Here is a 14,684-nt window from a genome sequence, read left to right as displayed (position 1 = left end):
ATGATGAAACCTAGAAACTTAGATGGAACTTACACTAACTTTATAATTTTTAGAGTAGACAATGACTCACAAAATAAAAGAAGAAATATAAAATTGAAGAAAAGACATCACCATGTGCTCTTTGAAGATTATGCAAGAAGAGTTTAAAGATGGGGAAGAGGAGTCCTCCCATGTGCCACTTGTTTATTGCATAATAATCACTTTATTTCTAGTTTGAGCGACTTTTTTATAGGATTGCCTAAACATGACCTGGCTCTTTGACATCTTTCAACATTAGAACCAAAGATATTTTGGTAAGAGAGTAGCGATTGGATGATGTCTTTACCAAGTAAACCATGTGGTTTAGACAATTGCACGACCTTTAAACAATGAGAATTTGATGTTATGGATAACTACACGCTAGGACATGATCATCATGAAAGTATCGCATTAATACACATCAATACACCATCTCTATGGATGACTACACACTAGGACATGATCATCATGAAAGTATCACATTAATAAACATCAATGCACCATCTCTATGGAGGATGACTACACACTAGGACATGATCATCATGAAAGTATCACATTAATACACATCAACACACCATCTCTATGTTCCACATGACCTTAACATTAATAATCCAAGGTTAATGTGAGCCGTGTGGTTAGGGGGTAGAATTCAGAGTGAGGAGGTCAAAGGGTTCAATCTGCACTCATTTGCAATTTGCAAAACGACACATTGAATAGTAGGTGATTGGCTAAATAACTTGCAGTGAATGACACATTGAATAGAAAGTGATTGGCACCCTCTCAAAAAAGAGAACTTTAATCATGCAAGCTCTTCTTGTTTTCCTCAACTACGTATTTGTTTGTGATGAACCATGTTGCAAACATAGTTATTTAAGCTAAGCCAATGAAATCATTAGTTTCTTTTAGAGAGAGAGAGAGAGAGAGAGAGAGAGAGAGAGAGAGAGAGAGAGAGAGAGAGAGAGAGAGAGAGAGAGAGAGTTGCACATCAAGAAGTTGTGAACTTCATGCACGACCATGTTCTTACATATGCACATGAGCAAATAAACATTGCATGCATCCATGCTCATGCTATTTTCACAAACTTCTTTCTCTCTTTGAAAGTAGAAACATGAAGTTGATGAGATAGACATATGTAGGGACAAAGCTCTTTCTCTCTAATGAACACCTTAATGTCCATGTCCTTAAGAAAGCACACACACAAACATGCAAAGAGTAAGAACAATGCTTGTAAACATATGTAATGTGCAAAAGTATGCTATTTAAGAAAGCGTGAGTGTGCACACGTACATGCATGAACATATTGGAAGATTGTGAGATTCACAAAGGTAAAGCATTCATGCTTTGTTTTAAGAGGGCTTTCAGAGAGAAGATTTCAAATTTTTTGATAAATCTTCCTCGCCCAAGCTGAGGGATGGGAAGTCTCCCTATCCATCTCCGTGCCCTCGCAAGTTGTAGAGCTTTCTCGAGTTTGCCAATCAGATCTGTAAGCCCCCTCAATGACATTAAGCGCATCAAGGGAGGATGCCCACTCACAAACTTTGACGAGTCCTCTCACACACGCAATTCTCTACTCTCATGGGGGTAGGAAAAAACACTTTTATCTATGGTGGTTGTTGGGTGGTTCTACTCTTCTTCTACTTCCTGCTCCCCGTCATTGTGTGCCGACCACCGTCCTTATTCCTCTCCCATTCATTAGAGTCCATACCCACCTATCGTGTCAGCCCTTAGCGCCCTTTCTCTTCTTCTTCGTACGCTTTGCACTCACTCTCTGTGCCTTTTCTAGGGTTTTGGCGTATTGCTTGCCCTAGATGCCCACCTCCATCACCATCATTGTTGATGTCAGTTTTCCACTCGGCTGCTTGGGGTTTCTCCTGTGGCTGATCATCTAAACCGAGCTTTTCTCCACCGTTCCTCCTCCTCCTCCTCCTCCTCTTCCTCCTCCTCCTCTAAGGTTGACCCTTTCTGCAGCGTCCCCTAACAGGCCATCTCTTTTTGTGCATTTTTTTCGAGTATACTTGGTTGGATCGCACGGCAGGTTTCTGCACAGGTAGCTGCCCTCGTCCTGCCATTTTTTTTTCTGCGTTGGTTTAAAATTGCGATGCATTATCTGACCTACCTTCCATAGATGCAGCGGAAGTAGGTGTGGAAAGGATCTTTAAGAGTTAGGGCAACGATTTCAGGGTTAAGGCAACGGTGCGTGCTTTTATTTGGGGTTAGGGCACGGTGCCTTCACATAGTGTTCGGACGGACATGGGCTGGTTTAGCTGCTATGGCTCTCGGAACAAGGAAGAGAAAGAGGCGCAGGATTCAGCTGGTGGCCATGACAACAGTCGCCCCAAACATATCCCCCATGTGGGCAAGGTCCAGCCAGGTCAAATTGCACTTGCTTTTTGCTTTTTGATGTCTTTTTTATTACACGACCTTCAAAACTTATGCACCTTCATCATGTCTCCATTTTTTGTATTTGTTTTTACCAAGCATGTATGTGTGCAGAATTTATACGAACATAAGATGCTGAAGATTGATTCGACGGTCACACTTCCACTTTTATTATATATGATAATATGTGTGCATATCTCGCAAAGTGTGTATATGCATACATGCGCACATGATAACATACTTGAACAGGATTACATGTGTAGTACATGCGTAGAAGCATACCCACTTGAACATGATTGATTGTGCAGTCAGGATTTTGAACTGAGCTTGTGTATTGAAGCTGATGGTATATTCATCTGTGTTCCAGACAACATAAAAACAGTAGTCCCAGTTGATAGACCAAAAGATATCCCCAAAGATGGGCCCACAAATGTGCCTGCAGAGAGCACTCCTCCTGTACAAAACCTGTCTCTACCGAATATCCGGGCACAGATTTTCACATTTCGGCAACTTGCAACAGCTGCAAGTAATTTCAGGGCAGATTGTCTGATTGGTGAGGGTGGCTTTGGGCCTGTCTACAAGGGCCAACTGGATAATGGACAGGTCAGAGCCTTATTAATGAAGCATTCGTCATGTGCTTGCTGCCAAGGTTGAGGGGATGTGGTTTCATTTTAGTATTTCTTGCAGGTTGTTGCAATAAAGCAGCTCAATAGAAATGGATTGCAAGGAAATCGGGAATTTTTAGTAGAGGTGTTGATGCTTAGCCTTTTGCATCATGAAAATCTTGTGAACCTCATAGGATACTGTGCAGATGGGGATCAAAGACTTCTTGTATACGAGTTCATGCCATTGGGATCCTTGGAGGACCACTTGCATGGTGAGATGATGATTCTGGATCCTTACTCTGGATAAAAAGGTCAATAGGTCTGCGAAATTTAGTCTTAACTTTGGTTTGGTTTCCAATTGCAGTCTTTGGTTGTGGATCTTACAATGAACAGTTTAGCCAAAGGGCAAATTCCTCTGTTGTGGCTATTTCATTACTCTTTATGCAGATTTGAAGTGGCTCAATGATTGCATTTTATGCAGATCTTCCTGCTGACAAAGAACCATTGGATTGGACTACACGCATGAAAATAGCTGCTGGTGCAGCTAAAGGTTTAGAGTATCTACATGATACTGCAAACCCACCAGTGATTTACCGAGATCTGAAGGCTTCAAATATTCTACTTGGTGATGATTTTCATCCAAAACTATCTGACTTTGGCTTGGCCAAACTTGGACCAGTTGGAGACAAGACACATGTGTCCACGCGTGTGATGGGAACTTATGGTTACTGTGCACCTGAATATGCTATGACAGGTCAGCTGACACTGAAGTCAGATGTGTACAGTTTTGGAGTTGTGTTGCTGGAATTGATAACTGGAAGAAAGGCCATCGATCAATCAAGGCCCTCTGGCGAGCACAATCTTGTGGCATGGGTAAGGTTCCTTTCTTTGTGATGAGGATTGTAAGTATAGCATAGTGTTCGTCCTCTCTTCAGTGGTATACGAAGCTTAAGGGCACTTATATGGAGGTGTCATGTGATTGCATATGTATGTACGTATTTATGTGTGTATGTACATTGTGCATGTATGCAACCCTGTTGACAGGGCTTTCGTTCATGTTCTTCAGTACCATCAGACTGTGTGAAGTCAGATCATTGAATGCCCTCAAACCACATATCGGCCTTCTTCTTGGGGACATACTTGGGAATGTACTTTGGCTATTTCATTTCTTGGTCACCTCTACCTATGCCTGTTTTCCTAATGTATCAGGATTTACCGTCCTGTTTGCAATGCATCTCTTTCATATATTCATCCTATTTGCGAGCCTAGATCCTCTTCAGAGAGCCCTTATCTTGCTCTTACTTCACAACCTCCTCACTCCTCAATGTATGCCCTTAAGTGTGTGTGTGTGGGAGCATATATCAATACCAAGTTCTATATCCACTATTGGGCATTGATGACGTTAGTGGGGATGTCGTAGTATCTAGTCCATGCTTTACATGATGGAGTTGATGGTTTATTGTCTTGTGGATGACTACCATGAGGTTACATATTACACTTTATTATGAGGTGAATTTGGGCATGTTCTTGGATTCATCTAGGTATATCTTTATGCGGTATTAGTGGACATGCAAATTTCACATTGTGAAGTTTTCGTCCAAGTTGCATCGAGTTGATATTTTGTTAATTCTTTCTATCTAAAGTGGTGCATATGCCCTATCAACTACTTTTTTGTTGTAATAATTCTTTCTATTTGTTATGATCCTTAGTGCTAGGCTTCACTATGGTTGAGTTTGCCCTGCATCTTCGGAGCTTTGATAGAAACTGAGTACACAGACCTTTGTATGAATGTATGCTCTTATGTGCATGTGGGTGCGTGGGGGGGGTGTGGGAGCATATATTTATGCCAAGTTCTACATCCACTATTGGGCACTGATGGCGTTAGTGGGGACATCTTAGTATCTAGTCCAAACCACCCCCGAGCTAGGGACTAAGGTTCACTCCTATATGCCGAGTCCATGGTAGATGGTTAACTCTTGGACCATACAATAGGATTGTTTGGGCACCGTGAGAGGAGCCTCCATTATGATCCACGACATTGACTCTTGTCATTCCACCGGGTTGGCTTCTCTCTCTCTCTCTCTCTCTCTCTCTCTCTCGGATTCCTTTGTCATTTGGTGGATGGCCTCTTTCACCCGCACCGGAGTCTCCTGGTGGTTTTTGGCTTTTCACATGGCCCCCTCATCAACATTCATGAGGTCGGATTGAGTGGTCTTATGATAGCATCCTAGTGGAAGATCAATGATGACCTTCCCTCCCCTCTCCTTCTCAACGGGTCCATGTGGTGGGTTGCAATGGGAGGAAGTGGGCCACAAATCCTCCCCTCTTCATTTCAGAAGCTTCGAAGAAGAATCGGTAACTTCAATACTCAGTAATCAGCACTCTTTTCGCGATGGAAATTAACGCACAAACTGAAAGGAGATGTGCAAAAAATAGAGAGAGGGAGAGAGAGACGGAGAGGACACAGTATTGGGTCCCAGATATCCTCTGTAGGGCCCCCACCACGGATGGTGTATTTGCTTTATTAGAATGATGTAAATTTGAAAGAAAATACAGAAATCTTGGATTTTTCTTGGCTGGGAATTCCCTGCCCTTGACCTGAAATCCTTCACCCCCTTTTTTTTTTTTTCCCGAGAAAAGATCCTTTCATTAGTTATGTAAAAAACGCCCGTAGGGCTACAAAAGAGATCTCTCCTGCTCCTAACAGAGAGAAGAGCAGTGAATACATCATGGCAGCCCGGGAGACTCTCCCTAGGTGCTGCAAAATACAAGCATCAGTCTAAAGGACTGAGCGGCTAAATCATACAATGGGGGGGGGAAAAAGCCAAACAGGTGGCCTGTAGTGCCAACGGGGGGATCCCGTGTGTAGGGTGTAGAACGGGCCGCAGCGCCAAGTGGTATGAAAGGCCTGGCGCCGTAAGATCGCCTCATCCGAGTCTCCCCGGATGCGGTCGTACTGTCCTCGCAGGGTGTGGATCAACTCCTGCCAAATCCCCCGAACAGTCTCTGCTGGTGGCTCTAATCTCCCCTCAAAGGCCGTAAAGCACCGGGCCCTCCAGGTGAACCAGATGGTGAGGCTGCTGAGGAGCTCCCATCGTAAATCCCTCTCCTGTGTCCAGCTGGCGGACGAGAAATCCGGTGCCGGAACCAGGCGAGGCTGGCCCCTAATAAATCCGATGGCCTGACTGCCCTGCTCCATCTCATAGCCCATAGCAGGCCCTGACGAAGTCGACCAAGCCGCGGCACCCCACGTAAACATACCCTCTGGAGAGAGGGGGGCTAGAATACGCAGCATCCGCAGCCAAATCTGCTGTGCCTGTGGGCAGTCCCAAAGGCAATGTCTCTGTGTCTCCATCGGGTGGCCGCATCTGACGCAGGCCGCCGGAAGACCGCTGTAAACAAGCCAAGTGCCAACTGCTGAGCCCCTGTGGGCGACCAGCCACTGAAAAGCCGAGATCCTGCGGGCCTGTCGACTAGCCCAGAGCCGAGCCCAGAAATCCTCCAGGAACTCCTGTGATAGTCCCTGCAATCGCCAATGCCCCGCTGCCGCTGGAGAAACCGTCCTCCTCGCCGTCAAAATATGCCGTCCCAGCCGAACAGTATACTGGAAAAATGTGATCTCTGTGGCCTCAAGGGATGCATAAGGATCATGCCACTCGTACTCTCCTGGGTCCCACTGTAGCCGGGCCAAGGGGCGCGCTGCATATGCCCATATGCGCCAATCCGGGAGCACGTCAGCAGGGTCGGGGTCAATGTGCCATTTCCGAGAAGCGGCAGCCACTACCCGAATCCTCTGAAAGGTGCACTCTGCAACCAAAGGCGACTCCACCTCCACTCTCTGGAGTCTGCCCTCATCCTGAATCTCATAATAGAGGCATCTGCCATCCTCAGTGCTAGCTCTGACAGCAATCAGGATCTCCAACTGCGTAAAGGCTCCCATCCACCTTTGGGGCCACTGGCTCGAGAGGTGTGAACCACTCCTCTGTAAGTGCCTCCTGAATATCATCCCTCATAATCAACCCCCCTCTGAAGTGACTCAGCCTCTCCACCTGGGTCTCCTCTGGTAGACTGCAGAAAGCCTGCCAGTCTCCAAAACTACGAGCTGGGCCTGCCGCTAAAGGTCCCCAGGCTAGACGAGGCCTCCTCATCTCTATGAAGATCCAGCGAATCTCTGGTGCCCAAGTACCCCCTGCAGGAGGCGCCCGGGCCTGCAGTCGCTGCAAGAGGAGCTCTTTCCAAGGCTCAGCGCCTGGAAGCAACCCCTGAACAATAAGCTTCCCCAATAAGGCTCTACTCTGATCGACTGGATCTATAATGCCCAAACTGCCCTGAGCCAGCGGAAGTGTAATAACTGCCCATGCAACCTTTGCCCGAGCTGGCTGACCGTCCCGCCCAGACCACAGAAAGTTCCTGATCAGCCTCTGTACCTGGCTGATGCAAGAGCTCGAGAAAATCCAGCAAGACGTAATGTACCACATAGTCGCTAACAGCACCTGATTTGCCACCACCACCCTCCCAGCCAAGGATAGTCGAGCTGTACTCCAATACAATAGCTTCTTCCGAATGCTCAGAAGAAGCGGGGCAATCTGCTGCTCTGGTGACAAATCGAGGCCAATCTGGCATCCCAAATACCGCACTGCTGTGCCGGGAGGAATCCATCTAAAACCGGGGTCCGGGCTCCATGTCGGAGTGGGAGCACTACTGATCCTTCACCCCTTTTGCTTAGCACCCTCTTGGCTTGTCTAGCCTCTTATGCTTGAGCTCTTGGTGAGAAAATGAGATGAATGAATGGGATTGTGGCCATCTCTATTTATACTACTCAAGTATGAGCAGTCGGCGAGTTCTACTGCAGGCAGCCAGCATTTAATGCTCCCATGACTGGAAATTCAGCATAAAATACTGAAATAAATCACAGTAAATGCTGCGTTTTTCTTCCTAACAGGCTGAAAGTGATGCGCTTGTTTCTGATGGGCTGGACAAGGCTTTTGCAATCATCCTTAGGGCTGGGCAGCCTGTATGGGCTGCCCCATACTTGCCCTACAGCCCTGCAAAGGCTGTATATTCCTGGAATCTGCCTTTAGCTTGTCCTAGGGTTGTCCTACAGCCCCTCCATGGCTGGTGGGTTCAGCCTGGGCCTTCTTGGCCCTCATGGGGGTGATTTCACACCATCCCCATGCCCACACAGACCCGGGGTAGCCCTATGGGCTGGCCCCTTGTTCTAAACACTAACTACTCAGTGATCTGGCATCCGGTACCATACCAGATACACAGTCAGTGACATCATTCCAGAGGGAGACTCACAGCGTGGACTGGCATTGTTTCATGTGCAGGACATTGCATACCTCACCTTAGACTCTTGTGCAGGACAATGCACACCCGACCTCGGACAACTAAGATGGATCCTTGGCTGACATTTTCGATACAGCCTTGGACTCCAGAGCCACACAGTAGCTTGCGATGGGAAATTATCATCAGCATAGTAGTTGGCACATTTGGCAAGCTTGATACATGGAGGCCATCGATGGCTTGATTTACCTCCCCTCCCAAAATAAAAGAAAAGCTGAGCTCATCCGTTCCATTTGGGTAGATATCACACACACCCTTTGGGGCTGTTTTGAGCGCTTGACAAGTGATTCAGAACAGTAGCAATAGCGTGCGGCTTTCTTCTATGCATGGACCCTTGGATCCTTTCTATCCTGGAAGGATAGTGGAGCTTCTTGGCCCTATAGCCCCAAGTGTAACTTTCCCCTCCACCTCCTGTTATAGCCTTTCTCCCCTAGAATGGCTAGGAGAGGAGGGAGCCCCCCCCCCCCCCCTCTCTCTCCCCCTTATGTCACATTTTTATTTGGATTGTTTTTTTAGCACTGTTGTACTCAGCCGTACAACTGGTTTTTCTTTATAACTAATAGAAGGATCTTTCTTTAAGAAAAAAAAAAGTTTGAATCTAGCCCGCTCTGATACTAATGGATGGAATTAGAGGAGCAATTATTGAGAGACTAACTAATGTACTTCTAGTTTCACACTATTTAAGATAAGGAGCTACATGTTAGTACATGAAAATACACAATGACCAAGAAAAAGTATATATATTCTATTATTGAAAATTTATCGTCCGATAGAATACGGTGTTTTAAAAAAATACTTATAAACTTGGGTATTTCTAATTTCGAGATATGGAAAGGAGGGAAGCATTATAGTACAAAGGAAGCTCAAACAACCATAGACGAGCAAAAACAGGTTTTAACAGGTACCTACAGCAGGTATAGCTAGTACAGAAGGTATAGCATGTACAGTTAGGGTTTCAGCAGGTGCCCACAGTAGGTACATCAGGTACTACTGGTACAGAAGGTTCAAGGCGTTGAAAGTGTAGCAGGTACATGTCAGAATGCGTAGCGGAAGACTAACGCATGTAGGAGACGCATCACCATCGAGCACCACGAACACCCCCAACGGGCACTGCAGCATCCCTCCATCGGGCTCCCATCTCCCGGTGAGCTGCCTCCCAAAACACCGGCCGGAGGAGATGACTATGACAAGGTGCCACTCTAGCCTATATATATGGCTCTTCAACTTTCCATGCTTCCACTTATGGAATAATCCAAGGCACCTTCTAGCCATAGATCACACGCTCGAAATCGCCCAACCTTCCAACACCCTCCCTCGATTCGAGCTCCGCAAGCCATCGAGGTGCGAGGGGGTCGCCCAAGACCACACACGCCTGAGCCGCCCAAGACCACACGCCTGGGCTCTGATACCATGTCAATATGCAGCGGAGATGATAACCAAATCTAAGACCACAAGAGTAAGTAGAGTGCAGAAAATAGACAGCACAAGAGAAGGAGAGAGATAGGCGTGTAACTATGCTCTATACACACGATCCCGAAACAATGGTGTGGGGGCCATGGGGCCATTTTATATGGCCCCAAACATGCAGTCGGCCTCTCTCTCTCTCTCTCTTAGAGGCACCAACTAGTAGGGGAAAACATGTCTCAACCCCTAGAGGGGGAACAGGATGGTGAGACAATCTTTCACACCCCCAAGAAGGCAAAAAAGGCAGCCGACTGGACCTAAATGTCCACGTCTATCTCCATCCACCAATCGGCCAGCATACATGAGAGGTCGGGGACCAGAAGGGGCAGTCGGCTAGCATCTAGGACATGTTGACCAGCAGTCGGCCAGTGTCTGGATCAGCTAGTGTGCAAAGAACTGCCTCCCACACCTGGTAAAAATAGGGAAAAAATGGAAAAAAATACGGGGAGTGAGGAAAAATGAGAAAACACCTACAAAGGGTGGGCACACCAACAACAGAGGCCCTGGTGTCTGATAAAGACAGGAGATGACTTCTAACACCCCCTCTCAGCTCCTAGCTGTGAAATCAACCCTAGGGAGCTGGAGTGCCGCCTGAGTGTAGCCTGAGGTAGAGACTTCGTGAAGAGGTCCGCCGCATTGTCCTCCGTCGAACAATAAAGTAGCAAGATGTCACCAGCCAAGATCTTCTCACGTACAAAGTGATACTCTATCTCTATGTGCTTGGTCTGAGCATGGAAGACCGGGTTTCGAGCAATAGCTATACAACTCTGGTTATGACACTGGATGATTGTGGGCTCCTTCTGTGGAAACCCAATCTCGCCTAGCAGCCTCCGCAGCCACACAACCTTGCAAGTAGCACCACAAGCAGCTCGATACTCTGCCTCTGTCGAAGATAGGGCAATAGTTGGCTGTCTCTTTCTGCTCCAAGAAATTGCTCCTGAGTCGAGGGTAAAACTGTAGCCCGAAGTAGATCTCCTCGTGTCTGGATCTCCTCCCCAATCTGAGTCACTCCAACCTTGGAGTCTGACTCCATCCCCTCGTGTGTAAAAGAGTCCTAGATCCTTCGCACTCTGTAGATACCGCAAGATCCGCAATCCTGCGTCCCACTGAGACTTCAATGTCGTCTGCATAAAAGAGCTCAATAGCCCCACGGAGAAGCTCAAGTCCAATCTGGTGTTCAGCAACCAGATCAATGAATCAACCAACTTCCGATACTGCGAGGCATCAACTGGCTCACAAGGATCATTAACAGTTAACTTTGTATTTGGGTCCATCGGCGAAGTAATAGGCTTGCAGTTCTGTAATATGCGGAAGCTTCGGAGAAGAATCGATAACTTCAATACTTAGAATTCAGCACTCTTTTCGCGACGGAAATTAACGCACAAACTGAAAGGAGATGTGCAAAACATAGAGAGAGAGAGGGAGAGATGGAGAGGACACAGTATTGGGTCCCAATTACCCTCTGTAGGGCCCCCACCACGGATGGTGTATTTGCTTTATTAGAATGATGAGAAATCTGAAAGAAAATACAGCAATCTTGGACCTTTTCTTGGCTGGGAATACCCTGCCCTTGACCCGAATCCTTCACCCCTTAGCTTAGCACCCTCTTGGCTTTGTCTAGCCTCTTATGCTTGAGCTCTTGGTGGAGAATGAGATGATGGAATGGGATTGTGGGCTCTCCCTTATATAGTACTCCTACTGCAGTAGTCGGCCAGCACAAAGCCAGGCGGCTAGCATTTAATGTCCCACGACTGTGAATATTCAGCAATAAATACTGAATAAAATCCCATAAAATGCTGCGTTTTTCCCTATCAAGCTGAAAGGTGATGCGCCTGCTTCCAGAGGGCTGGGCACAGCTTTTGCCCACAATCCCAAGGGCTGGGCAGCCTGTATGGGCTGCCCCATACTTGCCCTACAGCCATGTAAAGGCTGTAATCTCCTGGAATCTGCCTTATCCTTGCCCTAGGGCTGTCCTACAGCCTCTCCATGGCTGGTGGGCTCAGCCTGGGCCTTCCTGGCCCTCATGGGGGTGGTTCTACACCATTCCCATGCCCACACTAAGATCCGGGGTAGCCCTATGGGCTGGCCCCTTGTCCTAAACACTAACTACTCAGTGATCTGGCATTCGTTACCATACCAGATACACAGAATCACTGACATCATTCTAGAGGGAGACTCACAGTGCGGACTGGCACTGTTTCATGTGCAGGACAGTGCACACCTGACCTTGGACGATTGAGATGGATCCCTGGCTGACTCGTCCCGGACTGGGCTCACATGGGGCCAGTTCACCATCCCAAGTCATGCACCTTCTGTACAGAAATGTCTACGTGGCATCCAAGTGCGGGATGCACGTGACATCCCCTTCTGCTTAACTTGACGGAAGCTGCATAGCCTCCAAATAATCTGTCAATAACGCCGGATAGCCTTCGAAAAACTCTTTGTCGAGCCATACCGCTTCATGAGTTCCTCGGTCCTGAAACTTCGTGAGGAATTGTTGTAGTCTTCGGTCGAAGCCATGCTTGAAACGGTGCAGAAGGATCTGTTCTGGTACTATAACTTCTGCTTCATCCACAATGTCTGGTTCCGCTTCGTCTTTGACCTCTGAAGAGGGTGGACCTGCATATGGCTTTAATCAACTGACATGAAATACATCACGCATAGTCTAACTTGGAGGTAGCTTTAATTGTATAGACACCTCATTAATCTTTTTCCGGATGGAAAAAGATCCGAAGCTCCTGAAAGACAACTTTGGGCATCGCTTGTTCACTTGTTTCAGTCTTTGCTTCATAATCCGAAGATAAACCCAATCTCCCTCCGAAAACTCCATATCTCTTCGGTCTTTATTGGCCTGTCGAGTGTAGGCCTCTTGCGCTTTAGCCAATCTGTCTTTTATTGACTCTTAAGATCTCATGGTAAGACTCCGTCACTCTGTTCGCCTCCGGGATTGAAGACGAAGTCCTGGTTAACAACGACTGGAAAGGTCTTCCAAACGCTGCCTCATATGGAGTCCTACCAATAGCTGAAGAAAAAGAGTCATTCAAAACAGATTGAACTAAAGGCAAATACGATTCCTACTTACCTTGTTGATTGTGGACATAACACTTCAGCACATCAAAGGCTAACTGGTTGTATATCTCTGTCTGGCCGTCTGTCTGTGGGTGGAATGCACTGGAAAAATTCAACTTAGTACCAAAATTATCAAACAATGTCCTCCAAAAATGACCGGTAAACTTGGCATCTCGGTCTGACACTATGGTTCTAGGAATCCCGCCAATTGGGTACCAATGCCGAATGAACAACTCGACAACATCCTTGACGGTCACATTGGCCCTGCAAGGAATAAGCATAACAAATTTGCTAAACCTATCAACAATAGTTAAGCACTGCGTATTACGCTTACTCGAACTGGGAGGCAAATTTGTGACACAGTCCATCGAAATGTCTTGGAAAGGACCCTTAGGAATTGGCAAGGGCTGTAACAACCCTATCCTCTTTCCACGAGGCGCTTTCACCTTTTGACAAATGTCACAGTGTTGTACATATGTAAACACATCACGCCTCATCTTTGGCCAATAGTATTGCTGTTTCAATTTCTCTAGAGTCGAATTCATACCTCTACGACCACCTGTAATGGTGTCATGGGCGTCGTGGAGAAGAGCTGCCCTGAACGACTTCATGACACAGTCAGCCTTTGTAGAAAAGCCAACCATCGCGTATCAGAAAGTGGTATGGTCCTGTGGCATCCAATGCTTGTTCCCACTCTGTGTACCGAATTTCTCGGAATCTGCGTACGTGTGCTTCATGTCCTCTACTCTTGTATCAACAAGATCAAGTCTAGTGTTCTGAATCGTAGACGCTTGTCTCTTCCTGCTCAAAGCATCGGCCACTGGATTGGCCTTTCCTGGAAGGTACTCAATCATGCCACTGAACTGCTGGAATATCCGACTCCAGTGGTGTTGTCGATCACTCCACTGTGCACTTGGCATTGTCTGAATCCAGCGTAATGCCTGATGGTCAGTGCTAACCTCGAAGTCACGGCCATACAAAAAATGTTTCCAATGTTTCAAGGCCTGTATAACTGCTAGGAGTTCACGATCATAGACTGAGTAGTTCTTCTCGGCGGGCAGTAACTTACGAGACATGTAAGCTACTGGATGACCATTATGTTGCAATACACCTCCAATTGCGATGTTACTCGCATCGGTGATTACTTGAAATGGTTCGTCCCACGAGGCAAGTGCTAAACAAGGTGCTTCTGATAAAGCCACCTTGAGGTTCTGGAATGCCTCCAACGCTCGTGGAGTCATTCGAATCTTTTGCCTTCTTGTTTTCACTCCCTTCAGCAGATCAGTGAGAATTGTCGAGAGGGCAGAAAACTTGTCGATGTGGGTGGAATATGCCTGGTATATACCCACAAATGATATGATGTCATAGGCTGTCTGAGGTACTTCCCAGTTGACAATCTCGGCCACTTTAGCCGGATCAAGTCGAATGCCTTCAGCACTAATTATATATCCCAAGTTATGCACCTGGAACAGATAAAATTCCTACTTCTTTTCATTGACGTAGAGCTCGTTGCTTTCCAGCAACTTAAGGACTTTCTCCACATCAATGTCATGCTGCTCAACCGTAGCTGAAAATATGAGTATGTCGTCCAGAAATATGAACACACTTTCCAATCAAATTCCTAAAAACACGCATCATCATGCGGTTAAATGTAGTTGGGGCGTTCGTCAAGCCAAATGGCATGACCACAAATTCATAGTGGGCTCGTTCCGTACGGAAGGCTGTCTTGGGGATGTCCCCTTCCACAATCCGTACTTGGTGGTACCCACTCTTTAAATCCAGTTTTGAGAACACCTTTGCTCC

At 46.8% G+C, this 14,684-nt stretch overlaps 1 protein-coding gene across 4 annotated transcripts in view; it reads left to right on the top strand.

Annotated features, from left to right (window-relative positions):
- Positions 1–1,606: 1,606 nt before the first annotated feature.
- Positions 1,607–14,684, top strand: part of LOC147636496 (putative serine/threonine-protein kinase PBL7) — a 48,187-nt gene continuing 35,109 nt past the window's right edge. Inside the window, exons 1-5 of one of the 4 annotated variants that reach the window (XM_086801956.1) lie at positions 1,607–2,065; positions 2,236–2,389; positions 2,765–3,000; positions 3,085–3,274; positions 3,484–3,875. In XM_086801956.1, the coding sequence (XP_086658082.1) occupies positions 2,269–2,389; positions 2,765–3,000; positions 3,085–3,274; positions 3,484–3,875 (939 nt within the window). In that variant the 5' untranslated portion in view covers positions 1,607–2,065; positions 2,236–2,268. Of the gene's footprint in view, positions 2,066–2,143; positions 2,390–2,764; positions 3,001–3,084; positions 3,275–3,483; positions 3,876–14,684 lie in introns of all 4 variants that reach the window. The other 3 variants (XM_086801955.1, XM_086801953.1, XM_086801954.1) reach the window with 3 other exon arrangements.

The sequence above is a fragment of the Cibotium barometz genome, chromosome 8 (genome assembly GCF_041138505.1).
Source record: "Cibotium barometz isolate CiBa-2024 chromosome 8, ASM4113850v1, whole genome shotgun sequence".
NCBI classification, from domain to species: Eukaryota; Viridiplantae; Streptophyta; class Polypodiopsida; order Cyatheales; family Cibotiaceae; genus Cibotium; species Cibotium barometz.
The sequence above is the reverse complement of the archived record's forward strand: the minus strand, read 5'-3'. Positions and strand labels throughout refer to the sequence as shown.